The sequence below is a fragment of the Aspergillus puulaauensis genome, chromosome 4 (assembly GCF_016861865.1).
Source record: "Aspergillus puulaauensis MK2 DNA, chromosome 4, nearly complete sequence".
Taxonomy (NCBI): domain Eukaryota; kingdom Fungi; phylum Ascomycota; class Eurotiomycetes; order Eurotiales; family Aspergillaceae; genus Aspergillus; species Aspergillus puulaauensis.
The window spans coordinates 1,617,840-1,644,769 of NC_054860.1; the positions used below are offsets into that span (position 1 = coordinate 1,617,840).

Genomic DNA, 26,930 nt, shown 5'->3' on the forward strand with positions numbered 1-26,930 from the left:
TGACTGCCGGCGATGAGGTGAGGTCGAAATACTTTGTGAGCAGCCAGGTCTCCAAGCCTGTTGATGCCGAATCTTCGTGCGAGTCCCTTAATGGACATTCCGTCCCAGACAGTGTTCAGAGGCTGCTTGAGGATATGGGTCTAGCTTCCGATCTTCTCCTATCCGATTCGACTCTGAGTGACGTACCAAGTGACCTGGAGGATAGCCCTACACCGTCTCCGGTTCGCCCAGCACATCCGAAGCTCGGTGATACTGATGATGATCCTAGCGGGATATCTGATGCCAACATAGATCCCATCAAACCCCCCCATTTTGCTGTCGGCGTCAGAGAACAAACTCCGCCGCAACTTGATTTTTCATTAAATCCTACACTCATCCCGGAGAAGAAGCCTCGCTCAAAGCCAGCAAAGGTATCACCATATTTCCAAGGAACTTCAGTTAACGAGGACTCTTGTCTGCCCTTTCCGCCAATCGATGCACCAGCATTCGGCCTAGTCCAGGAGCAACTCGCGCACGATCCATTCCGTTTACTCCTTGCTACCATCTTCCTCAACCGCACCCGAGGAGGCGTCGCGCTCCCAATCCTATTCCAGGTCTTTGATAGATACCCCACGATCGAGGCGATGGCTGCAGCAGACCAATCAGAACTAACAGCCATGATTAACTGCCTCGGTTTCCAGAACCAGCGAGCAAGAAAGTGCATATCCCTAGCGCAGACATGGCTCGACCGTCCACCTTGCCGGAATAAACGGTACCGGAAACTCAACTACCCATGTAAGACAGATGGAAGAGACATCAAGCCGGCTGAATGCATCAACGACGACGACCAGCGCGTGGCTTGGGAAGTCGCGCATCTTCCTGGGGTCGGGGCTTATGCCTTGGACAGCTGGCGGATTTTCTGCCGCGATGAATTGCGGGGTTTATCTACAGACTGGCAGGGGACTGGTGCTGCAACGGCAGGGTTTACTCCCGAATGGAAATCAGTGTTGCCGCAAGATAAGGAACTCCGCGCCTACTTGACGTGGATGTGGCTAAAGGAGGGATGGGATTGGGACCGGGAAACGGGAGAAAGGACGCCCGCGAGCGAGAAAGTGATGCGGGCTGCGCGGCGGGGAGCTACTGCTCATATCGAGGCCGGGAATTGGGTTCTTGAGACGTCTCCAGTGAAGCGTAGATAGACTGGATATGCGGGTGACACGACGAGCATTGCATTGCCTGGCTACTGGATAGCACATATAGATGATCTTTTTCTTTGAAACATTACTCCAAATATAAATGAAATTCCTTAGTTTGTGTTTGCTTGTCATCGATACCTGGCACTGCCTTATCGTATGTACTACGAATTAGCTTCTCAGGCGGCAAGGCTACAAGGCTGCCAGGCAGGCAATCAGGCAACTCCATCACATTCACGAGCACACGACAACACAACTTCAGCAAACGCCAGCCTCCCATTGCATTGCCCTCTTGCAACGCTTCAATCGTTTCATCCAAGATCTTCAAATCTCAACTGCACGTTTCAATTTGGCCTACTCCAGCATCTCCAACGTCTTCGTCGGGCTTCCATGCAGCACCCACCACGTCGCTCCACTCAATCACCAGCCTCGAACACCCCGTCGCACTAGACCTCGCTATTGTCGACTAAACGGGTCTCAGCGGGGATTCGTCTGGGCCCTTTCTCACCGCAAAATCCTCGTCCAACCTCCGCCGTTCACGATCCGATTCCTCGTTATTCCCCGGCTGCTTTTTGTGCCTTTCCCCCCATGAGCGACGCTTGTCGCATGACTCTTAAAGATAGCAAGCTGTTGGTGCTTCCATGACATAAGCGCCGAGCTGCGAACCCATCAATCCAACCACTCAGATCTGCGATCTTTGACGTCGCCAGTCGCCTAAGCGCCAGACGCACCCAACGTATCCAGGCTCCGACAGACCAGTGTCGGCGACAGACTCGACTCTCGATTGATTTTTTCACTTCGATGAGCTGCCCCGATCGGCAAACCTGTCATTCACATTCACGAGGTAACTAGTCAGTCACAAAACGAATTCGGACAAGGGAAGCAGGGGATAAAAAGGAAGAAAGACAGCGCTTCCTTGGCCGTCGTCTTCTCTCACCTTCAAACCCACGAACCTCCATTAATTCGAGCCCATCCCACGCCATGTTTCTGCCACTGAGACTAAATGACCGCGATCGTAACAGGGAACGGAATAGGAAACTCTCATCCACATCTTCTACCTCTCTCAAATCAAAAAACCGTCAACAAAGGACGTCGTCCCAGAAACAATCCAGCCGACCGTCAACCAAGGATCCAGAAGACCCCGAACCACCGGTCCGCTCCTCCACTCCTTCTACCTCCGCTCCCAAGTCCCGCAAGCAACGTCGGTCCTCCATGCCCGGCCTCGACAGCGCCAGTCGCTCCGGCACGGCATCCTTCCTCGAGTCGAGAACGAGTTTACCATACCCTACTTTTTCGAAGGCTCATAGCAGGGAGGCCGTCGGCAAACCGGGCGTCCCTACACCAGATCCGACCGACCTAACCGAGCAGAATCAGGACGATGAAGACAAAGATGACACCAAACAACGACACCATGATAGTCGGAATGCGCCGCCAAGTCCCCCGTTGACGAGCGTGGATCAGCATTCGCGAAAAGGCAGCACGGTCGACGATAAGGGGGAGAAAACTACTGAGAAGACGAAGGATGGAAAGACAAAGATCAGAATCAAAACAGACTTGAATCGGTCATCGTCAAGCCTGCGCGCTAAAAAGGATGACAGCAGCAAGACGAGCAAGTCGACCGTCCGACCGGAGACCCCGAAAGCGAAGCGCTCAAGTTACAGTAAAGACTCGCCATCTCGGACCGCCAGCCACAAACCATCCAAATCAAAGCTCGATCCGGATCGCAAGCGGAGCTCTGTTGTCTCTCCTCCTCGCTCTCCGCCAGTCCGAGATGTAGGCATGGACTACTCCGCCAACGGCTCCGACGCAACCATTGCGGCTGCTCGCCAGTCGCCCTCTTCCAGAGTCAGAAGCCCCGAGAAGCCTCCGTCTCGCACCCAAACGCGCTCTTCCATGTCGAATCGCCCGGCTTCCGCAAATCCCAACCGAACACCATTCGATATTGCAATGGATTACGGACGTCCGCCAACTACAGGCTCCACATACGGCACTCCACCACCGCCGCCCCCTCCCCCAGATGTCCCGGTCTCAAACCCTCGGGTTGATTATCTACTTCATAATGGAGGGTTAGATTACCAGGTCCCAAAATCTCTCCTCCTAAACACGGTTTTCGGCGATCAACCTCAAGTCCAGCCCCATCTAGCGGCCAGTAGAGTGTTTGAACCTTTCAGTCGTCTTCTAGCCGACTACCAGCATGTTGTAAATAAAAATGGTTCGCTTGCTGTTGCTACAGGGTCCAGGTCTGTGGCTCGTCGCCTACTCGACCGGCTGGAAGCTGTTTTTGCCCGCGATATTTCGTCGGAGTCGTGTCGTTGTCTTATGTGCGAACATGATGAGTTGGAGGACATCCCGTCAGGTGTCAGCTGGGGCGAAGTACTAGAGCTGGTGTCCGGTCGTCGAGAGCTTCCTAGTTGGCCGCCATTTATTCTCACAACGGAACTAGGAAAGGCGGATGTATCTGGTGAAGAGCATATCCCTATGCAGAAGATGGATATTGACGTTCCGGAAGAGTACCGCGACCATTTCCTTCGACAGTCGCGCAAGACAAAACTCGCTGTTGACCAGTGGTTGACCGAACAAGTCGAACAGCCAACAAGTGCGCCTGAGGAGGTGGACGATGAGACCCTTACTTTTGCCATGTTAACCCATCTTGGAAACGACCAAAGACCTATATTCCGTGCTTTGCTAGGAATCTCGTCCACATCGCCGACCCCACGCCCAGATGGACAGCCCCGAGAACGGCCGCCTGCTCTCACTTCGTCATCTTTTGCAATCGAGCGGCTGTACCGTTTGTCATCTAAGCCCCGGGATCCCGAAACCGCAATGTACATGCTCAATAACCCCGGAATGCACCATGTGCTAGCCACGCTTGCAGCCATCAGCGACGATGAGTGGGATATTTTGATATCAGGACGCTTCGACGGATTCCTTCGCAGCGGAGCCGAGGACTCTACTCCCAATCGATATAGCAACAGTCGGTCAAACACCCCATTTAGCACCGGGCGAATGTCTCGCGGTTCTACTCCCAACCCGCTCGACCGTCCAACGAGCCAACCATACGGCGGACCAGGCTCTCCAGGTTCATTCGGCGGCCCGATCGCTCTAGACGAGGAAATGGAGATCGCCGCTCTGGCGGAAGTCGAGCGAGAAATATACGCTGGAATGGAAGCTCTCGAAGATGCATTCGAAGCGCTACACTGCAAAGCGGAAACTGTACGTCTTGCCCTGCGCGAGCGCGGTGCTGGTCTGTCAATCGCCAACCAGAACCGCCGAGGAACGTTTGTCGAAGCTCGACTTGGCACACCCGGACCCCACCCATGGGAAAGTGGTACGGACGACGACTTCCTTGACGATGTGCAATCATTGGCACCCGATGACTCGGCCAGCAACATCAGCTCTAACCGCCGGCGCCGTCCGAAGCGACGTACTGAACGCCGCACACCTGCGCCCGTTGAGGAGGAAGACGAAGGTGACGAGGGATCACACACCAAACAACGGGATAGTCGGAACTCAAGGAGAAGATAAAAACAAAAACAAAACAAAACAAACAATTCTACTACCCACAATTCAATCGATGCATCAAACCGTTCTATTCTAGTTTTCCCTCCTCCCCCTTCTTCTCTCTTGTTCTGTTTCCAATCTTCAACAGCGTGATGACACATGAAACGAAGAAACGGCACGAAATGAAATCTTCTTTTTTTTCTGTTCTTCTCTTTTTTTTTCATCTAATATACCAAGAGTTGGCTTGCCTTGTATTTCATTTCCCCTCGTTTTCTATTTTCTAGGGAGAGGAGCCGAGCCAAATTGTTTTAGTATTACATTTGCTCTTTCTTCCAAGGTTGTTGCTACCCAACAGGACCCAGCCAGGACTATGTTTTGCCCTGAGGCGTTCGTGTGTGTTTCTCTTCTTCTAAAAAAATCGATTTTGCGAATTGTGATTCGTGACGGCCGAAAATTTATATTTCCCTGGCTTCCCAGAAGATTCGAACCAATTTGTTACTGTTGTTCTTGTTGCCGCTGTTGCTGTCTTTGGCCTAGAATTGGGAATATAGGTTGCTTGCTACTGCCGTAATAATGTTTAGCATGCTGGGTTTTATTCCAAGTTATCCGTGCCTCTATCACTGCTACGATTTACATGAGGTATATTCCTATGGTCTTTTATTAATCTAGGATATATCGGCGTCGCAGGATGTGATCGGTGGGAGTGCCTGGTCAGAGCTCTCTGTTTTTATGGAGGGGCAAAGCCTGCATACCGAAACTCTACATAAATACATACATACGTACTTGATTGCCGGCCTTAACCCCCGCCAAGCAGTCCCTGTACATTGTACCAATTAGCCTCAGTCAACGACGATCAAGGACGAGAAATAACTAACAGCCAACCAATCCATGCCTTCATCAATTCCATAGCCGTTAAGAGCCGAGCACGGAACAACCTTCCACCTTTGCTTCTTCAGTGCTTTCGGTTGCAACGCTTCCAATATGTCTCCCCCGGGCTTTGCGCCGTCAAGATCGTTTTTATTAGCGAACACCAGAACAGGAACCTCACTGTTCTCATCATAGAGCCCAGTAAATTCAAGCAAACATTTCAATTCATAGCGTGCGTCGTCGAGTCGGTTGGTCTCTGTGGCGTCCACGACATATATCACCGCGTCCGGCTTGGAAAAGGACTCTTTCCACTGCGGACGTAATCTATCCCGGCCTCCCAGGTCCTGATAGCGAAATATTATATGAGCGATGGATATCTGGACAGGGGAGTTGGTTGTTTCTATATATATACAAAGATAAGAAAGTTTTCGTCCTGATGTGTGGCTGTTTCAAGGTTGAATCCAACTGTAGACACGGGGATGACATCACCCATGCCCTAAGAACTAGTCAGCGTATATATACCATTTCATTCTCACCATCTAAATACCTTGAGCTGATTGTACAGGATCGTGGTCTTCCCAGAATACCACTAAACCAAGGATTATTTCTGGTCCAGACAGGAAGTTGGCGAACATACAAGTCCCCACATAATGACCCGGTATTCTTTCTTTGCCCTGGATGAGGGCCACAAATTCGGTAACGTATTCCCCATGTTGTGATCTTAAGTGTCAGATGAGACGGACTCTGCTCTGTGCATGGCTGTGTATTGCAAGGAGACACCTCGTGCGGGACAAGTCTGCTTAATAATCGCTTGGCTCCTGCGACCCGGGTACACCGAGAAACCACTACATGTAATGACGGGGGTTGGGGCACTACTCCTTGACAGGCAGGTAGATTCAGGGGAAAGCCTCGGCATGTCCCCTTCTGGACGTATATCGCGAGTGAGGTCGCATCAGGAGAGTCAATAGCTTCAGGGACGTGCCCCGATTTGTGCTAGTTCAGGCGCCCAAGGGAAATCCTCGGGCGAACGATCCGATATGCCTGGCAAATGAAGCGATCAAGGTGCCGTGGTCTCAGTCACAGTCTATTGCGGGGATATGACATGGTTGTCTGCGATGCAGCGCACAGTCCCTGCTTCTGACAGTCGGGCCTCGTCGAGGGCTCAGGTTATAGATAGCGGGATCGTGTCCGTGCCCCGTGGCGATTGGGGAAACTCATCGGGATTTCCACGATTAAGCCTCTTTCAAACTTGCTTCAACACCGTATCTTGGCGCGATTAATTGGCAATTGGGGACGGCAATCGCCAAGGGAAGTACGTAGTGCGTATCCCAGGCCCCAGAATTAGAGGCCCACGCACGAATTCGTAGTGGAGGGTGGCACTGCGGCTTGCATTGCTAGTGCTGATCTATGGGAGTTACCACGCCATATTATTTCACTCAACTTGTGATGAACGCGCACTCCTTATGAAAATCATGAACGAGGCAGGGGAGAGCGGCAACTCTGGCGGTACGAGATGACCGCATAAGTCTCTGCTAGAGCGTGGTATTGGAATAAGTGTGGGTAGGATGCCCCATTTTGAGTACGTCTTCTGTTAAAATCGCTCCCGCTGACCACAGCGGGAGGTTTGATGATAGTAAGTTTGTCAAATACGAGCGATAGAGCTGGCATTCATCAGCTCATCGCTAAAAGGATCTGATGGTTTTCGTCGAACCATGGTCAAGCTTTCAATCGATGTCAGAATCCGGGAAACCAAACGACGGCGGTTGAGAACCGTGCGAATACACCGGAACGAGCGAGAAATGCTGTAAATCTTATGACAAGCAAGGATCCAGTCTCAGATACTATCTGTGTGCAAGGCTCGATAGTCGATTCAGAACCATGGTGAGGTCGACCACTCTTCCACCAACATTACTGGTGTTTCCTACACCATCCCAAAAGGGATGGGGTTCTATCATATTTTACTGCCGAAGTACCGAACCGTTGATGTCTTGAAGGTTTTTTCTAGACCGCTTCCTTGACAGCGTGGCTGAAACAGGCGGGGACTTGTATGAGAGAGGATTCGGGCAATCTGCAAGGTACTAACGAATCATGTTCAGCAAAAGGCCTGAACTCGATTACTGAGATAGAGAACTAGGAGGAAAGGGGAAGTTTATGATGGAGTTTCCGCCACGGTGGGGTAGGGTGTCAGCACAGCGCCGCAATCAGTGAATCACCCATGGAGCATTGTCAAATAGCGCATCGATGCTGAAGTTAAAGTCCAGCGACGGATGCGGACTGCTGACCTAAGACCGAGGAGTGAAGACTGAGGAGTCTTCCAAAGCCCACATCGGAATTGCACTCGTGGAGTCTTCATATCAAGGGGAAAGTCCTCCGTGAACTTTGTTTCAAGGCTGATTCAGCTGAACCATGGATCTTCCCTCCGTCCGAAGTTCGAAATAGGAACCAGAACAGCATGGCCCACGTGTATGACAGCTGAAGTGTAGGAGCAGAAATCCGTGAGAAGGTGGCAGAAATGTAACTCGTGTTGTACAAGTAAGTATATGTGCTTTGTGAGTCCTACTTCTGGTCCAGGGGTCAAGGCGACGCTTTGTCCCCGCAGAGGATCCAGAATTCAAACTATCATAGTGTGTGCGGGGTCAAAGAGTAGCCCACGGCGGATAGCGTACAGATGTTTCAGGTCTTTTTGAGGCCGAGAACGAGTTTCCCCCCTGATCTCAGGTTCATCATCGCGGTGTCAGGATTGGCTGTAAAGGAGTATCGTGCTCCGGGGAATCGTAGGATGGGAGTTGTATCATAGGCTAGCGATGTATGGTGCTGCTTGGGGCACACCTGGTGTCAGCATTCTTTCCGATTTTGATCGTTGAGACAGACCATTGATCGAAGAAACTGCTCATTGCAGTCTCAACCATTGAAGCAAGAAAATAGAAGGGAAGGAAGAAGAGGAGGCAGGACGGAGCCGCGGAGAAAGAGTCGTCCCGGGGTTGCACTCATCTCAACTGAGTCAACTCTCACTTGGACTCCTCTGTATTTATCAACGCCAAACACAGACCAGACGTGACGGGCCATCCCTCAATCTCCGGTCAATCTCACACACGGTCAGACCCCGCTCAAGACGTACCGAGACAGGCTCAATTGATGCCAACGGTAAAAGACCTTGAACCTGTTGAGAACGCTGCATAGTGCATAACCAACAAGCGTTCCGATTGACAGGCTGCAAGGCCCAAAAAATCAATTGTCTCACCAATCAGATGCATTCCGCACACCCCTTGCCGTTGCCTTGCTCTTGCAGATAGCCTTGGAGGCAAATAAAATAACTCGGCACAGCGTTCCACGGCACATAGGGTGGGTAAGAAATACCGGAGCCCCAGGAGGCTGAACCATGTTGATGAAGATGGGCATCTCTAAGTTGCTCACGCGCCAGAAAGAGAGGCCTTTTCTGGGTCGGACTAGCCAGAACCACTGATCGTCCTTCGAGAAGACTGACTGCGGATTCTGCTTTCCGAACAAGAGTTGGGATCTTCGAACCACTTGCCCCAAAACAGGCCATTATCCGGCACCCACCCCAGAATTCACCCGATCGGCGCAGCCAGCGGGCCATCAAGTCATCATGGACATCGACTGGAGTCACACTGGACCTGGCTGGACTGACAACCGTTTTATTGGATGAGTTATTCTTGATTGCCATGCTAGCTCTGCACCTCATGGCCCGGTAAATCGCACCATTTCTTGTCTTGCGGGGTTGCGTTTGCATCCAACGAATGCCCCAAGACGTAGGCAAGCTTTCGCGCTAGGTAAGTCATCGTAGCTGGGCATCAAATATTAGCACGCTAGGTTCGATTACGACTTACGAGGTCGCAGTCGTTTCGTCCTCTGAGGCACTGGCGGCGTCAGACAGAGCCAGTATCACCCCCTCGCAGCGGGAATCCGACTTTGCATGAAGGTGTGTGCTGGGTTCCGGCTCCATTGCGAGCGAGGGCGTTCTTAGGCCACCAACGTCGGAGAATTGCCTTTGGATTGGTCGGGCCCTGTTGGCCTGCTCTCCAGTAAAACGTACATGGCACAAGAGAGGCAATATAAGACCCGGGGCGACTATTCGTCGTCGTGGTTCGCTTTCCACTTTCCAACTCTCACCATGCCCTGATGTCCAATTCGGACCACTTCGCAGAAGATATGCGTTCATCCCTGTCCTAATTCGCTCGCACCTTGACTTTCCCCTGTCTGATCATTGGCCCCAGTCGCCCATCACTCTTCAGTCTTGCTCGGATTCGGCTGCTCACGTCTTTCCATCTGATCCACCCCGGCTGAAATTTTGGTACACCTCGTGGGGTTGTTGGCTTCACGGCACATGGTGCAAACCCAAAAACCACGCCAGGCTTAAACTCTGCTTCTCGACGTCAGTCGTTGGCTAAATGGTCCCTTTTTGATCCTTCACGACTCGTCTCCCTCCCTTATGGCCTTTGTCATCCTCCTGTGAAAGTGGATAACTAACTAATGCTCTGCCCCTCACAGTGAAGAAAAGGACAGGATGAACTAACCTTATTATTGTTGGAACCTGCAAAGTCGCCGCAACCCTGGCACCCCAAATACTCGACCAGCCCCGGTACATCGTCCCGAAGCGCGATTTCTTGCCAAAGCGCCGAAGTACAACGGCCTGCACGAGACCCCTCGGATAATGCTCACGGCGCTTCCAGGCATTGAACTATACTGAACAAAACAAAACGATGAGTCTCGTCAAGATGCTGCTTTCCAGTGGCGGTCAAGACGGCCTCCATGCCCTCTTACCGCGGCTGTCCTATACGGAACATGATACAGGGGAATTCACTATCGATCCCCTACCCGACGACCATCGTAAAGGCCTGGTGGCTGTCTTCGTCATGGCCATTCTCTCCACCGTTGCCACCTTGATCTTGATCTCGTTTGTTACCTACCGACTCATCTTCTGGCGCGGCAACTACCAGCGATATATCGGTTACAATCAGTATATCATTCTCATTTACAACCTGGTCATTGCGGATATTCAACAGTCTCTCGGTTTCTTGATCTGTGCAAAGTGGTATGCGGAAAATAAAGTAGAAGCTAGGACAGCAGCCTGCTTCCTCCAAGGATTGTGGCTCCAGGTTGGAGACCCAGCAAGTGGAATCTTCGTGCTCGCCATCGCCTTCCATACCTTCTACCTTGTGGCCTTGGGTAAGAAGCTGAGCTATCGAGCGTTCGTTATCATCGTGATCGGCCTTTGGGCTTTTGTTGCAGTTCTCGTCATCATCCCAATTGCATCTCATGGAGGCGATGTCTTCGTCCCCGCCGGGGCTTGGGTAAGCTTGGTCTTTTTGTTCTCATGTTGTTTATCTCCCTGGCTAACTTAGAATAGTGTTGGATTAGCGAAGAGTACGAAGACATCCGTCTTTGGACACACTATGTTTGGATCTTCTTCGCCGAGTTTGGCACGATTACGCTATACGCTGTCCTATGGTTTCAACTCCGTCGACGTATCAAGCAGTCTGCTATCTTAGGGAGCAGTCATATTGAGAGTCTGAAACGCCTTCGTCGAGTCGTCGGATACATGGTTATATACCCACTCGCTTACATTGTCCTGTCCCTCCCTCTGGCAGCAGGAAGAATGGCGACCGCACGAGGCGAAACTCCAAGCATCGTGTACTTTTGCGTTGCCGGTGCGCTAATTACGAGTTCTGGATTTGTCGACGTCCTACTCTATACGCTCACACGAAAAAACCTCATCATCGAATCTGAACCCAGTGCTGATCGGAGCTATAACAAGTTCCCCAGCAGCAAGGGTCGTGGGAAGAACCTCAATAGCACCACGGACCCGAAGTTTATGCGGACGGACATCAGCGCTATTCGTACATACAATGGCCCAGATGAAGACGAGCCGACCCGTGACGGCTCAACGGAGGACATTATCAAGGGCGGCGATGTCGAGCTGGCCCCCATGGGCAAGGTGTATCAGCACACCACGATCGAGATCACATCTGAACCAGCATATCCTTCCAGCGGGGATGCCAGCGGTCGGGCAAGTCAAGATTCGCTGAATTCGACAGGCAAGATATCACCCACGGCGAGGAGATGGGGAAGATAATGACGGAAATTTCTACTGCTCACCTTCTACGATTTGATTATTATTAATTCCCCGGCTCCGACCACGCTTCGAACCGGCGACCGACTATGTTTCTGATGTCACACTTTTCTTACACCTATATATACGGTTTAATCGATGCCCTACCTTCGATACTCTCATTGATTTATGTTCGGCGGCTCTTTTTGCTCCACAATTGGTCTTTCAAACGGTTTTTGTTTTTCGTCCTTCACTGAGCTTCCTATTTTTATATTCTCATCTTCCGTTTCATTTCCCTTCTGGTTACTGCAGGATATACCCAATCTTGGTGATGAGTTCTATGAGCGGATTCATGTCAACTCTTTGAATACCCTTCTTGACAGCGGATTGTTTTATGTGATACAACCCTGTTTCTCTTACTCCTACTCTTACTCCTACATTTCCTACTTCTGTGTATATAGATAGAATATGCTCCGCGGCCTGGCCTGGTCTTTAAGCAACCAGGCCACACACTTACAAAGTATACTGTCTACAACGATAGACAGTGTAATGATCTACACTGCATTCTCGATTCACTCCCCTATTCCACGCACATTTGCGTGTGTAAACTGTAAACTGTAAACTGTGAGCAGTAAGCACTAACCACAGTTCGAATTCGACTTCGACACTGCGTAGATCATACTCCGAGGCTAAGTACGTACTACCTAGGCATATTCGGAGTACTCACCGAAAGTTCATAATATTTACACAGCCGCAGCCGCTTCCGCTTCCGCGTCTGGCGGTCAGAGCCATCGACCTCGAACTGCATCGTGCGTACTCGGTATCGGGGGACTCGGCCAAGTACCGAGAATTCGGCAGGAAAGGAAACCCAAAAAAATGATCACCGCTAATCCGGCATCGAAGACTGGATCAGTGGATCGTCATACTCCATCCGGTGTAGTTTATTGACTAGATCAGATTGCCCGTGATTTTTCTTGGGAATCTTCACGATAGGCGCTGATTACGGAGTATTAACGGCTGGTTGGTTGGTTGCCTTAATTAGTCGTTGACTCGTTCCTCCCCCCTAAGCACGCATCTAAGGCGTTAAGCATTTGCAGCGAGTCAGTCGCCGGATAGGAACTGACGCGATTCGTGGGCGATGTGTTCAACGGGTGTTCGTTGGACTGAGGATTTTGAGGCGTTGGATTATAGTCGAATTCGATACTCGATATTCTCCTCGGGTCCCCAGGTAGAGTCAGAGTCAGAGTCAGAGTCAGAGTCAGAGACAGAGACAGGGACAGGGACAGGGACCGGGGCAGGAGGAACAGGGGATGCGGAGTGCTCTGTGCGACTCTGCATATATGATGAACCATGGACCAAACATACGCGGTCTAATCATATAATGTCTACTCCGTACCAGGTACTCAGTCATGCACGCGGCACGCGGCATCCAGGACCAGAACCAGGTGGATGACTGCCAATGGACTGTGAATTCCGCGTCTCGAGAGTCAAGAGAGTACTCCGTACATCATACTCCGTACGGAATGGATACTCCAGAAGCATGGTCCATGCAGAATCCCGGATCCGTGATCTGAAGAATGGTTGGAGATCAGGCACAATTCATAACCGCGCTGATGTGATCGTTCCCACTGTCCCACACTGACACGGCTCATGATGAGTATGATCTCCAGGGTGCGGTATGTCGATCGACATCCAGGCGGGTCGAGTCGATCGCTCTGCAGGGGGACGGTTTTTTGATTTCCCCCTAACTTTGCCATGAGCGTTTATGAGGATCTTGTATAAGCTTGGGTATATCTCCGGTGGGGGCATTTTTGAGTTGCCCGACTCAGTTCTTCAGGAGAGTTCTTGTTTTTGGGCTGTGATTGGGAGCCGATGATGGTTGGTAAATTGTATAGATTGCTCATTTCCGCGGGAGGTCCACCGGTAATGCGGAGTGCATGACAAATGTTGTACCACGTCGTACTGGCCGTCTAAGGGGTTCGGCCTACTCATGATGAATTGATGAATGATTCATAGAGAAAACTGATTGTGTAAACAGCATTAATAGCACGGAGTAAGTCTTTCAAAATTGGGGCGTATCAAATAAATGAGCCCTAAAACATGGCCATAAAGTCCGGTCAGATGCCGAATCGCCAGCGACGTTTCCATGGTCTAGTGGTTAGGACGGCGGTCTCATAATATGACGATTCCTATCTAAAGGAGTTGCAATCCGCAAGCACGAGTTCGATTCTCGTTGGAAGCACAATCCTTTTTTTTTTTTTTTTGCTATTTTCCCTTCAACTTCAAACCGAACTCCGGACCTCAGCCACAGCTTGTCCTAATAATAACACTTTGCCACCTTCTAGTTTATACGACCAGCTCTGGGCGAACGCAGCGCTAGCCTCGCCCGTCCAGCGGCACAGTGCAGGTGCAGTAGCGCCATCGGGCTGCGCTCCAGGTGGGCAAGCAGATTTCCCCCGAGTCTTACGATCGCACAATGGGACGACTGCTACTATTCCACGCTGTTATTTGCCGTGGTGACAACCATAAGCCACACAAGCATCGATCGAATTAGAATGGATGATCCTTCGGATAAGACAAAGAACCTTGGACGGGATATCGCGGCTGATTAGGTTGAGATAATTTTATCTGATTGTGCCACACCCGAGCCCGACCGGAGATTACCAGCGGAGAGTTTTGGTGCGACCGTGTGACAGAACCACAACCAGTGACCACCTCAGCAAACGGCCACCGATATCGCTGCGCTGCTCGAGTCGTTCGACTTTCGACCCAACCATCAAAATTTTCTCGTAACCCCCATACCAATCACATTGCTACCAGGTAACCAAGCTGTTGGGAAGAATCAAAAAAGGGTCTCGGCTTATGCAAAGTTTTTACAGAGTGGCGTACACGCCACGGTCCTTGACTTTTTTGTCGACATCCGGACAAATCCGAGACCCTTTGAGTGGGAGACCGAGACAGAATCGACAACGGTAATTCAGAGGCCGCAGCCAGTCGATCTCGATGATTCGTCTAGTTGCCGGGGGTTTTTATCGGGTCTCGGGTTGCTTCTATATTCAGGTCGAGCACCCGGGCGCGATTCTCGCGGCAGACGTTTAAGTGTGTGTCAAGCCATGAGAGCCAGTGGGTGATCCAGTGCTGCCAGTCATGCCAAGGACGAACCATATGATCTCGATGTGTGGCCCACGGACCCAAAGGAACGCTAACAGGTAATTAGCCCGCTTAGAAACGTGGTGTTGAAGTCCGACACCCCACGCGTGGAAAACCTCGCCGCTGCATCGCCAACACTTGTGACTTGGGGGTCGTGGTCTCGAGAGCACTCGAGCAGGCTGGAAAGGGGGACATTGGTTTCAGCCCTGCCTGTTCAGTCTGCAATGGGCGTGGGTTGACTAGACTCCGTAATCCCTGCATCGTCGCATGCCGATGCAACCGTGCATCCTTGCAGGTCTGTAACAACTAACATAGGGTCCTTTGGGATACCGGGGATGCCGATTCCATCATGAGTTCATGACTGCCGGGGTTTCCACAGTGGACGAGAAACGAAAAAGAAAAAGCGACGAAGGACATTGCGAGGTCTCTGGGCCAATTGTAGCCGAGCAGGCGTGGGACTGGCCCTTGACTCAGCAAGTGATCAAAACTTATCTGATCGAAACACAGGCCCGTCCACGTCTTATCTGATCAGGACACAATGTCATTGGCTGGCGATGCTCCATTGCTGCGAGCGAGCCCGCACTAAATCCGCGCCAGAGAAAAAGAAATTCCCCAGTCACTCAGTGACATTCCGGCCCCATCCTCGCTGTTGTCTCAAGATCCTTGCTTATATTGACGCGACCCCGGCCCTCTCGGGTGGCTGTTTCTCTCTTTTCTTGCTCCCGTCGCTCCTCATCTTCCCTTTCTTTCTCTCCCTCTGAGTGTTGGTCGAGGCCGTCTTGAACACGACCCCCTTTCACCATGGCCATTTTGGATAAGCTGGAAAAGTTCACTTCCCGCGACCGTGCGGCCGAGTCGAACCCCACTGAGCCCAAGGGACCCCAGAACCCTGAGGAGCGTATCGTACAGGACGGCGAATCGACCGATTCCAGTCTGTTTGCTCGTAACGAGAAGGAAGTCGAGCAGAACCCGGACCAGATCACTCAAAATGCTCACTTGGGTGTGCAAAAGGCCGAGGCTACGACCTTGGTCTGGCCCAAGAAGGCTGTCTACGCTAGCTACGCTTGGTGAGTCTCATCTTCTTCACCAGTCTTTCTTATCTTTTCTTTCCTTCCTTTCTTTCCTTGGCTTACATGGTTTGGGTTCCAGGATCTGGGTGTGCTTCTTCTTGCTGGCTCTTACGTCGTCTGTCTCCGGCTCTGTACAACCCAACGCGTTCTCCAACTTCCAGCAAGCCCCGCAGGTGTCGACAGCGAACATCCTGGCAAGTATCATTGGAGGTGTGCTCAAGTTACCGATTGCGAAGATTCTTAATCTCTGGGGTCGTGCGGAAGGCTTCCTGGTTTTCCTTGGCGTTCACATTGTCGGTTTGATTATCCTCGCGGCTTGCAACAACCCCGATTCATATGCGGCTGGATACGTCCTTTTCCAAGTTGGTTACAGTGCGCTGTTCCTCATCATGGACGTCTTTATCGCTGATACCTCCGGTCTGCGCAACCGTGCCTTCACTTTCGCCTTCTCCCAAACCCCTTTTATTTGCACTGCCTTCGCCGGTCCTCTTGCTGGTCAATCTTTCATTGATAATGCTTCCTGGCGTTGGGGTTACGGCACTTTTGCTATCGTTAACACTGTCGTCTTTGCCCCTCTTGCTATCGTGTTCAAGTTCTACCAGAGAAAGGCTGAAAAGATGGGCTTATACAAGAGGGAGCCGAGCGGTCGCACCGTTATTCAGTCCATTATTCATTACATTCATGAGTTTGACTGTACGTTCATAACCCAGTTCAACTTTTCGGCCCGTCGGTCTTGCTAACTGTTGCAGTGGTGGGCGCTTTGCTGCTGATAGCTGCTTTTGTTCTCTTTCTTCTTCCCTTCAGCTTGACATCGGGTGGATCAGCGGGGTACAACAGCGCTACCTTCATCGCCATGCTGGTGATCGGATTCTGCCTCTTCTTCGTCTTTGCCGCATGGGAGAAGTGGGGTGCCCGTGCCCAGTTCATTAGATACGAGCTCTTGAAGCAGCGCAGCGTGTTGGGGGCCTGCTTCATGGCCGCCTTGGCATTCTTCTCCTTCTACTGCTGGGACCTGTTCTTCACCAATTTTTTGATGGTCGTCTACAACCTTAGTGTCACGATGGCCGGGTACGTGTTCAACATCTACAACGTCGGATCCTGCTTCTGGGGTGTGCTTTTCGGAATCTACATCCGCTACACCAAGCACTTCAAGTACGCCTGTCTCCTTTTCGGCCTGCCCCTCCTCTTCCTGGGCTCCGGCCTGATGATCCACTTCCGTGGCGAAAATGAAGGCATCGGCTACATTATCATGTGTCAGATCTTCATCGCCTTCGGAGGCGGCACTCTCGTCATCGGCGAGGACATGGCTGTCATGGCTTCCGCCGACAGAGAAGGCGTTCCCATGATGCTTTCCTTCCTCGGTCTCTTCTCCAGTCTAGGTGGTGCCATCGGCCAAGCCGTCGGTGTTGCCATCTACAACAACACCTTCACCAAGGCCCTCGAATCCCGCCTGCCCGACAACCTCAAGGACCAAGCCATGAGTATCAACCTGGACGGCTACCTCGTACAGGTCACGTACCCACTTGGCTCGGATCGTCGCAACGCCGTCAACTACGCCTGGGGCCAGAGCCAGATGTATGGTGCCATCGCTTCCACTTGCCTTCTTGTCCTGGGTTTCCCTTGCGTCGCTGTGTGGCGGAACTTCAATGTCGACAAGAAGCAGAACAAGGGCAACCTTCTCTAGTTGGGTGCGTCCGGCGTCGCTCGTATATATACATACATATATATATAACAACTTTTTTAAAACAAATGTGTCGGGTGCATTGGTGTACATTATTATAATACAGTGGAGTGGAGTGGAGTGGAGTGGATATGGATATGAATCTCTCGGCTGGTGGACGGGAGATAATCGGTTCCATCTATAACGGGAAAAGAATCTCCTTGGTTACTTAGTTCAATCATACCACATTAGTTATTGTTTCTACCATTTCAATTGCCTATTATATCAGCGCTTAAGTAGATAGTTTTAGGTTTCATACACATCCGTGCAGCAAGCCATAAAGGCCCATACGGGACACCCTCCCACTTTGGACACCATCTAGACCTTCAACTACAGACTTACCACCCCTCGTTCTATTATTGTTGACTCTTTGAGCCGACAAAGTTCCATCCTTTCTGCGCAGATTCGAAGGTTGAATTACTTCAGCCCATGACTATATTGAGCTTAGCGGCCAATACCTAAGCCACATGACACCTGGGACTGTGTCTTTTCCGGATGAGGTCCCGTTCTCAACAGACGAGCTTATTGTCGTGCGGTCTCAGGGAAACCGTCTTGAAGAATTGGTTAGCGACCCTTGTCCCATAATCCTTTGTTTTTTGCATAAATTATTCATACTTGTTTTCTTGTTTTCAACCCAGTCGACTCTCGTTTGGGGGTTTCAACAGTGTCTGGGACTTTATTCGCGTTGTCTCGAGTCCCAAATACCCCAAGGGGAAACTTACATGTCGGGATCCAAGAAGTTTCTTAAAGGCACGTCCGTGGGCCGCTCCACAACGAGCCCTATGGGAGGGACGTACTGCAACGGACAAGCTTGTCTCTGTAACAGCGTACCATGGCAGTGACAACCCAGATCGTATCACAGGGCTGACATTTACATATCTATCCGGCTACTGCAGGGAAATAGGGAGCACACCGACATATCGAACCCAGCATTCCTTGATATTTGGGGCCGATGAGAAGATCGAGAAGGTCGAATTATTGACCGAATTGGATTATCTTTCGGGGATCGCTGTGAGTGTTCTCTAGCTTTACTTTATCTAATGGATACATACTGACGCAGACTTAGATATACTGCAGGAAAGGACGCAATAGTGAGGCCCGGAGTCATGTACTTGGTGACACCACATCTGCAAGGACCGACAGAGATCTCATGGATGGTCAAGAAATCGATATCCGCCAACGGAGGTTGACAGCGCGTTATGGAGAGGACACTGAAAGCAGCCAACTACAAGGAGCAGCAGCTGGGATATGGGGCATCGAAGTGCCGGAAGAGCGACTAGTTGTGGGGTTTGTAGTTCTGGAGGATTCCCAGTCCAGATCGTACCGTACCTTACTGTGCGACTCTCGCGGTGATGCTAGTATAGACGATGTCACCAACCCCGCTTGTTTACTTTCGCAGGAATGCTGATCCTGGCGATCCGGCACGTGCTTCACGCCTCAACATTCATCTCCTCACAGTATTATTTATCTTGGATTCCCCGTGCTCTTGTTTTTGACTCCAAGGTTGTTCCCCTGTGGCCATCCCAATGCCACCGTGCCGCCAACCATGCATATCTCAGCACCCCTCATCCTCGCCATCTTAGGGCTCGCCCAAGCCCAAGCCGCCAACACCAACTACAACTCCAAGCCCGACATCCTCAGCTACATAAACCCCCTAATAGGCTCAACAGATGGCGGGAACGTCTTCACAGGCGCCTCACTCCCCTACGGCCTCGCCAAAGCCGTCGCCGACGTCGACGGCCAAAACACCGCCGGCTTCGCAACAGACGGCAGCAACGTGACGGGCTTCTCAGCGCTGCACGACTCAGGCACAGGCGGGAACCCCTCCCTAGGCAACTTCCCTCTATTCCCGCAAATATGCGCAGACGGGGAGCTGAATAATTGCCTCTTCGACAAGAGCAAGAGGGCCAGTCCTTACCTCAATGACTCGGTTGTGGCTCGCCCGGGGTATTTTGGGGTTGAGCTGGTGAGGGGTGGGATTAAAGCAGAGATGACGGTTTCGGAGCGTGCGGCGTTGTTTCAGTTTACTTTCCCCTCTTCTGGTGCTGGTTCTGAAGGGAGTCCGTTGGTTTTGCTGGACTTGACGGATCTCTGGGATAGTCGGCAGAATGCCTCTGTCTCTGTTGATGCCGGAGAGGGAAGGATACTCGCCAATGGGACGTTTCTGCCGTCCTTTGGTGCCGGGTCGTACAAGTCGTATACCTGCGTGGACTTCTATGGTGCTGATATCCGCGATAGCGGGGTTTGGGTGAATGACCGTGCGGGCACAGAGGTTCAAGATCTGTACGTGACGAGGGGGTTCAATTTGTTCTACGTACAGGGCGGCGGATTCATCAGGTTTAATCGGCCGAAGGGTGATGGTGATTTGACAGTTACTGCGCGCGTTGGGATGAGTTACATAAGTAACGAACAGGCGTGCCAGAATGCAGAGAAGGGAATTCCAAAACCACTAGAAGATTTCAGGCGGTTGAGGGGCGAGGCCGAGGAGGCGTGGAGGGAGAAGCTGAGCCCTGTATCAATCAAGCCTGGGGGAGCGGATGAAGAGCTGCAGAGGAGTTTCTGGAGCGGGATTTATCGCAACATGCTTGATCCGCAGGACATGACGGGCGAGAACCCGCTGTGGAAGAGTGAGGAGCCGTATTTCGACTCGTTTTATTGGTGAGTTTGATTTCCTTTTGGGGGTTGGATTCTGGTCATAGTACGTACCTACTAACGGCGTGACTAGTATATGGGACTCCTTCAGAGTGCAGCACCCGCTCCTTACCATTGTTGACCCTGAAACGCAGTCGCGCATGGTCCGTAGTCTTCTGGATACGTATAAGCATGAAGGCTGGCTACCAGACTGCCGGATGAGCTTGTGCAAGGGCTGGACGCAGGGCGGGTCAAATGCTGATGTTGTCCTTGCGGATGCATACGTCAAGAACCTTACTGGCATCGACTGGTCTCTCGCATACAAGGCCATGGTCAACGATGCCGAGAACGAGCCGTTGGAGTGGTCGTACGAGGGCCGTGGGGGTCTCCAGAGCTGGAAACGCCTGAACTATATCCCCTACCTCGACTTCGATTATCTAGGCTTCGGGACGAACTCTCGGAGCATCTCGCGGACTGTGGAGTACTCATACAACGATTTCTGCGTGTCGACTGTTGGGGAAGGCTTAGGAGAAAACGGATATACGACGTACCTCGCGCGAGCGGATAATTGGAAAAACCTATACAATTCCGATCAGACTTCTGATATAAACGGTACGGACAGCGGGTTCGTGGGGTTCTTCCAGCCTAAATTCTTGAACGGGACATGGGGATACCAAGACCCCATCGCCTGCAGTGCCCTTGCCTCCTGGTGCTCGCTGACGGACAATCCGTCTGAAACCTTCGAGTCCAGCGTCTGGGAATACCAATTGTAAGTCACCACGTTTCCGATGCCAATGCAATTAAACCAACTAACCAACAACCAGCTACGTCCCCCACGACATGGCCTCCCTAATCGAGACCCTAGGCGGCGACGACGCCTTCGTCAAGCGCCTCGACTTTTTCCACGAATCCGGCCTTGCCGATCTTGGTAATGAGCCTGTCTTCCTAACAGTCTACCAATACCACTACGCCGGACGACCCGGTCTCTCCTCTCAACGTGTGCACGGGTACATACCCTCGCGCTTCAATACCTCTACCTCGGGCCTACCAGGAAACGACGACTCCGGTGCCATGGGCGCCTTCACAGTGTTTTCAATGCTCGGTCTCTTCCCGAACCCTGGTCAGAATGTGTATCTTATCACAGCGCCGTACTTTGAGGAGGTGAGCATTACGAGTCCGCAGACGAATAAGACGGCAACGGTGAGGAGCGTGAACTTTGATCCTGAGTACAAGGATATTTATATCCAGAGTGCAAAGGTGAATGGGAAGGCGTATAGGAAGAGTTGGATTGGACATGAGTTCTTTACTGAGGGGTGGACGTTGGAATTGGTTCTTGGGCCGGAGGAGAGTGACTGGGGACGGGAGGAGAAGGATCGACCGCCGAGTTTATCGAAGGGCGTTGGGAGGTCTTGAGCATTGGATGTTGAGTGTGCAGAGCACAGAGTACAGCTGTGAGCTTACAAGAGGGATTGTGCTGACTGCTGGCATCCAAGAATTGAGATGCAAGAATTACCATTGGATAGAGAACCTCGTATCCGTATCCATGATTAAGCCCTTGCATTCCAAGGTACTCTGTAGAAGCAGCGACATGAGATGGTTCGTTTCTCTGCAGAACCCCGACGTCATCAACTGCACCTCTCGACGAACCCCAGCAAAACGAGTGAGCATCCGACGATGGAATGCAGGTGGCTGGTGCAAATCCCCCACAAAATCAGTGCTGGTCCCCGCGCAAGTGAGACATTGCAGCTGATTCTCCGAGTAATACGAGATGCATCCATGGATTTGCCCCTTGAGGATGATCCGTTTCAGCCTTCACCGTCCGTGTCAGATCAGACCCGGCCTGCTCTCCCCTATATTTCCCATTGAGAAAAAAGGAAACGAGGCAAGACGCCTTAAGCTAAGCCAAGACTATGAAACCGTGTTTTATGCTTATTACTTACTCCCAAGATTGTCCGCCTAAAGCTGAACTGTCGAACCTTACATCCTCCCCTCATTCCAAGTAGGACTGGGCTGGACTGGGTATATATAAACCGAAACCCCATCCACCTCTTTCTTGCATATTTCCTTCACTCACTCCATACTCCCCTCCAATTAGTTATCTTAAACGGATAAATACTGCCAAAATGAAGTTTATTTCTACAATTTCCATCCTCACCTTCCTCGCTACCCTGACGCTCACTACCGCCACCGCCTCCGCAGCCGAAGACCCAGGTATCCGGTGCGAATCCGAGGCTGACTGCCCTAAGGATCTGCCTGTTGTATGTATCTCGGAAAGAGAATGTAGATGGTGGTGTAGGCTAACTGGATCTCTCTTATGTAGTGCTGCGGCTTCGATCCAAGGATTCAGTACTGTCTTCCCGAGAATACGGTTTGTTGAAGGGGGTAATAAATGCATCATTGTGGTGGAACGGTGATTAGAAAGAGGGGAAGAGAGTATTGGGGCTGGTTATGAGTCTGATGCGGTGATATGGGTTGGTCAGTACCTTTACTCGGTAGATATCTGAAGCGGGAATACTTTCAGTATGTAAATGAGCCTGCCGAGGTGAAACTGTCAAGAGACGTGATCGTTTCCTTAGGCTGTTTTGTCTTTACGGTAGTACTTTGGTACCTTGGCTGCGTCCATATCTCCGGTTAGGGCTAACTAATGTCTGGGCCGGGGAGAAGGAAAGCCAGGTAGAGATTTGATCCCTATGTGGCCACTCAACTACAAGAAGCACTGCACAATCATTACAAGTTTTCTGGCCAGTACATGCCCCGATTAGTGTTGAATAATCTATTATGTGAATATTCTTTTACCCCGTTGCGCCACCCATGACATGTCGTAAGTACATACGCTTCAGACTCGCTATGCTAAACACAACACGAGCATGAATGAACATGATATCAGAAATAATAGTAAGAAAAGAAGGAAAATAAAAAGAAAAATGCCAAGCGATAAGATAGAACAGATAATCATGAACTGGACATGGCATCGTTCGCAACTTGCTCTCCAGAAAGTGGAGCAGCCGCAGCAGCAGCAGGCACATTCTCAAGGTCCCCGTCCTCATTCCCGAGGGTCCCCGTTTCAGTCTCTGTCGCTCCAACGTTATCGTCAGTCTCCTTCGACCGTTGCTCCTCTTCCTTTTCCACCTCCTCTTCCCAACTATCAGCCACTTCAGCCGGTGGAGGAGTACCACGGGCCTGCTTCGACGCACCAACGCCCGATCTCAAAACGAGTTTCTCCTTTCTCATGTTACTCCCGTCATCGTTCAATGCAAGAGCCGAGTACAACGAGCCCGACAATCCACTTCCCGTGCGAGAGGGAGGCGTGCTTCTGGCACTACCAGTGACTCCGTTACCACGTTTCGACGCAGCGACCTGAGCCCACCCGCTTGATTCGGATGACCCAAGGGCTTGCGCCTTAGCTGCTTCTCGCTGAGCTTTGGCTTCTGCGGCTGCGAGGCGCTGGGTTTCGCGTTCCTTAGCCCTGTGGCGTTCGCGGAGTTTCACACACTCGGATACACTCATGCCTGCGATGCCAATTGAAATGCCATTGCCTAGACCGAAGGCCGGGGGTGTCCAGGTCGTGGGTTTGAGGACGAAGACGTGCCGGTGGGGTTCTGGGTCGAAGCTCTCGCTTGCGAAGCCATAGTCTGAGGCGAGGTAATGGATGAAGGCCCGGAGAGAAGATTTCGCGGGCTGAGTGCGTATGGAGCGTTTTGTTGTGTCGGTGGCGAGAGAATGGAGGGTTGCTTCGTGCGACTGCAGGGTTGATAATGGGGACGTGGGTGAGAGCTGGATGTACGTGTCGAGAGTTTCAGACGAGTACGGGAGGTTTGTCGAGGAGAGGGTGTTTTGCGCGAGCGTGTTCGACGGGTTAATATCGACCCCTAGTGCAGCTGCTAGAGAGCGATTCCGCTCTAGACGCCCACACTCTTCGTCGCATGATAGTGGAGTGACTGCAGGTAGCCTCTGCGGCTGCTGTAGCTGTCCCTTTGATGCCACGGCTTTCGCCGCGTTACATCGACGGTCCTGACGGAGTCGTCCACAGCCACATGTTACCGTGACCGTGGAAGCGCAGGGAGTCTTCTCGGGACAGGGGTATGGAGCATGGCACGCGTCTGTACATGGATGGCCGCAAAGCGACTTCGTCTTCCCACATGCCTGCTGGCAAGGCTGTGAGGCGTCCTCGCATTCGCCTGGCCGGTGGCAATTCTTCTGGCAGAAGTGGGAGCCGCACTTGAGCGGTTCGCCGCAAATCTGCCCGCACCGTGCATCCGCTAGCCAGCAGGGTTGGTTCTTTAGCGTCCGTTTGCCACAGAGGCATATCTTCTCTGTTAAAAACGGGCACTTTGGACAAGACTCATCGTCCGTATGGCAATTGTGCGACGTCTGAGGATGGCCGCATGCCTTAGGACGTTCGCAAGGAGATGAGCACGGCGGAGGTTGCGTTCCACAAGGCAAAGGTGGATACAAAATCGACCGACCGCAGTTGCAAGATATCTCCTCAAAGATTGCTTCCCTGCAAGTATTGCATGGGCCCTTGTGACAAATTTCCGGGCATGTATGCCGTCCGCATTTCAGCTTGCGGCCACAAACCCGGGTACAAATATGTTCGGCCTCCACATCCTCGTCGCTAGGGCGCAGACGAGACTTTAGTTTTCGTCGCAGCGCCTGGCGCTCAAGTGCCTTTTGTTCGCCAGGACAGCACCGTTCGGCACATGCATGTCTCCCACAGTGTAAGGTCGAATTGCAGACTCGGAAACACTGAGGAGGCTCGATTGTACCTTGGTGGCACACGCTGTTGAACGAGTTGCGTCCACAACGGCACTCTAACTCGACCTTTTGCAAGCAGGGACCACAGGGACCAGTATGGCAGATCTTTTTGCACCCATGTCCACAAGGTAAGGTCTTACCGCATGCTTCCAGACAATTCGATATAGGATCTTCGCACGATGTCCGAGGGGTATATCCTGGAATATCAACCAATGGTGTCTTCCCGCAAGGACAATATGATACTACGTCTGGAGACCTCGGGCAATGAGCCTTCTGGGAATCCTGAGCGTGACATCCTTTCTCGCAAAAATGAACACCGCAATCATACGGACGGCTACAGACGTCTCCGCAGCTGAAGCTGCCAGTCCACTCTTCAGTTTGCCCATCCTCATGTTGCAGCTCACTTTCTAGCTCTTCGTCCTTAGAGCTACAAAGCATCTCAGTCTGCACTTTGCCACAGTAGCATCGCGCGTCGATTTTCACTTCACAGGCCCCGCAAAGCCCTTCGTGACAAGGCCGAGTGCAGGTATGTTCGCCGCAGGGTAGAAGGTCACCGCAAACCTCGCCACAGCTCCAGCCATGCTCGTAGTCGGTATCTTGGCAACGCTTCGTAGAGGAGTTCCTGCCGCAGAAACAATCCTGAGTTGGACCCATCGCCGTACATGGTGAACAAGGTCCAGCATGGCACGTGGCATCACAGGGATGTGGACAGCCCTTGCGCTTCCGCGAACAAGTCTGTCCACACGAATGAGGCGGAAGACCAGGAAGTGGACGCGGATCAACCTCTTTCTCACACCAGCAAGCGTAGCTTGTCGGAAACACCTCCTGGGCAAGATTGCAACCAGGACATCTCCAAGCACGAGGCCCACTCGACTCTCCTTCCTCACCTCGCCTTCTCGCAGCATCCTGCGCCGCGGCGCCCTCGTTCTTCGACCACTTCTTAACACAGCTCAAATGAAAAACAGTCCAGCAGAGCCCGCAAGACCACACGCGCGACTTTCTTCCAATCTCAATCGTGCAAATCGGGCATTCGTAAAGGTTATGCGCAATATCCTCATGAATCCGTGTAACAATATCATCGGCCTCTGATTTCGTAGTAACTTTCGGTGCACGGGGACGAGGGTTCTTCGCTTTCCCTTTCCCTTTCGTTGCCGGCGTCGGTGCAGTGGTCGTCTTCGAAGATGATGGCACACCATTCGTAGTCGGGGGAACAGATCCTGGTACAAACGCCGGCGCATCGGCCCTCAACCCTGGGTCTTCCGTATCCTCCAACCCCCCTTCTTGTGTATCATCCTCCGAATTATGCTGCGACTTCGTCAGTCGCCCCTGGAACTTCCGCCTAGGAGCTCCCAGCTGTTGTTCGTCGCCAGCCCGCACCCGATCTTGCCGTTGACTTTCCCCATCCGCCGCTGTGTTCCCACCTCGACCCCCCCGGCGTCCTCGTCTCGGGCCTCGCCGTGACCGCGGCTGGTTCGTCGCATTCGAACTCGGCGCATCGCCTGGCTGTGTTTTGTTCTGTGATGCGGACTGCGTCGGCGGCGGTAGTTGCGATTGCGGATCCTGCTCTACAGGCTGACTTTGCGGTTGCTGTTGCCCTTGTGCACCCGAAGACTGTGTCTGTTCTTGTCCCTGTGGTCGTCGATTGGCATTACCCCTCCGACCGCGGTATCCACGTCTGAAAGACCTCGGAGCCCGCGGAGCATTACCGTCCGCAGCGGGCGTGGTCGAACTTGACATAATCTGGGTGGTCATGGAATTTGGGGTCCGGGGCTGCAAACTTGCAGTTGCAGTCATGCACGGCACAGCTAGCGGGATAATACGGAAGAAAGAAGGAAATAAAAAAGAAGAAGAAATGAAATAAAAACGCCTGAGGCGAACAGAAATGCCCTAGGCGAACAGAAAAGGATGGAAAGTGAAAGTTCTTGTGAAGAGCGGGCAGTGTGCGAGTCTTATTAAGAGTGTGGCGAGAGTTCAACTGTGGCTCGGCCGTTTGT

The 26,930-nt window shown here is 51.9% G+C and overlaps 9 protein-coding genes and 1 non-coding gene across 10 annotated transcripts; 7 read left to right on the top strand and 3 right to left on the bottom strand.

Moving 5' to 3' along the window:
- Positions 1-134: 134 nt before the first annotated feature.
- Positions 135-1,178, top strand: APUU_40678S (putative pre-mRNA splicing factor; the record flags this gene model as incomplete). The annotated part of the gene is made up of 1 exon (XM_041703777.1): positions 135-1,178. One exon carries the CDS (start codon positions 135-137, stop codon positions 1,176-1,178), a length of 1,044 nt encoding a protein of 347 aa, XP_041556428.1.
- Positions 1,179-2,384: 1,206 nt separating this feature from the next.
- On the top strand, positions 2,385-5,224 carry APUU_40679S (uncharacterized protein; the record flags this gene model as incomplete). Its single annotated transcript, XM_041703778.1, has 2 exons — positions 2,385-4,641; positions 5,151-5,224. 2 exons carry the CDS (start codon positions 2,385-2,387, stop codon positions 5,222-5,224), a joined length of 2,331 nt encoding a protein of 776 aa, XP_041556429.1.
- Positions 5,225-5,469: 245 nt separating this feature from the next.
- On the bottom strand, positions 5,470-6,252 carry APUU_40680A (ADP-ribosylation factor family protein; the record flags this gene model as incomplete). The annotated part of the gene is made up of 5 exons (XM_041703779.1): positions 5,470-5,490; positions 5,549-5,884; positions 5,953-6,036; positions 6,088-6,129; positions 6,178-6,252. 5 exons carry the CDS (start codon positions 6,250-6,252, stop codon positions 5,470-5,472), a joined length of 558 nt encoding a protein of 185 aa, XP_041556430.1.
- A 2,987-nt stretch (positions 6,253-9,239) lies between these two features.
- APUU_40681A (uncharacterized protein) lies at positions 9,240-9,504 on the bottom strand (the record flags this gene model as incomplete). Its single annotated transcript, XM_041703780.1, has 2 exons — positions 9,240-9,345; positions 9,389-9,504. The coding sequence occupies 2 exons, from the start codon at positions 9,502-9,504 to the stop codon at positions 9,240-9,242; spliced, it is 222 nt and encodes a 73-aa protein (XP_041556431.1).
- Positions 9,505-10,261: 757 nt separating this feature from the next.
- Positions 10,262-11,634, top strand: gprC (the record flags this gene model as incomplete). The annotated part of the gene is made up of 2 exons (XM_041703781.1): positions 10,262-10,852; positions 10,909-11,634. 2 exons carry the CDS (start codon positions 10,262-10,264, stop codon positions 11,632-11,634), a joined length of 1,317 nt encoding a protein of 438 aa, XP_041556432.1.
- A 2,116-nt stretch (positions 11,635-13,750) lies between these two features.
- Positions 13,751-13,852, top strand: APUU_t40005S. The gene has a single exon. It is a non-coding gene; the product is annotated as a tRNA-Met (tRNA).
- Positions 13,853-15,561: 1,709 nt separating this feature from the next.
- sit2 (putative siderochrome-iron transporter) lies at positions 15,562-17,514 on the top strand (the record flags this gene model as incomplete). Its single annotated transcript, XM_041703782.1, has 3 exons — positions 15,562-15,827; positions 15,910-16,523; positions 16,580-17,514. 3 exons carry the CDS (start codon positions 15,562-15,564, stop codon positions 17,512-17,514), a joined length of 1,815 nt encoding a protein of 604 aa, XP_041556433.1.
- Positions 17,515-19,096: 1,582 nt separating this feature from the next.
- APUU_40684S (GH92 family glycosyl hydrolase) lies at positions 19,097-21,594 on the top strand (the record flags this gene model as incomplete). The annotated part of the gene is made up of 3 exons (XM_041703783.1): positions 19,097-20,208; positions 20,276-20,950; positions 21,006-21,594. The coding sequence occupies 3 exons, from the start codon at positions 19,097-19,099 to the stop codon at positions 21,592-21,594; spliced, it is 2,376 nt and encodes a 791-aa protein (XP_041556434.1).
- A 710-nt stretch (positions 21,595-22,304) lies between these two features.
- Positions 22,305-22,558, top strand: APUU_40685S (uncharacterized protein; the record flags this gene model as incomplete). The annotated part of the gene is made up of 2 exons (XM_041703784.1): positions 22,305-22,439; positions 22,502-22,558. The coding sequence occupies 2 exons, from the start codon at positions 22,305-22,307 to the stop codon at positions 22,556-22,558; spliced, it is 192 nt and encodes a 63-aa protein (XP_041556435.1).
- Positions 22,559-23,133: 575 nt separating this feature from the next.
- FAP1 (putative NF-X1 finger transcription factor) lies at positions 23,134-26,730 on the bottom strand (the record flags this gene model as incomplete). The annotated part of the gene is made up of 1 exon (XM_041703786.1): positions 23,134-26,730. The coding sequence occupies one exon, from the start codon at positions 26,728-26,730 to the stop codon at positions 23,134-23,136; it is 3,597 nt and encodes a 1,198-aa protein (XP_041556436.1).
- Between the last annotated feature and the right edge of the window lie 200 nt (positions 26,731-26,930).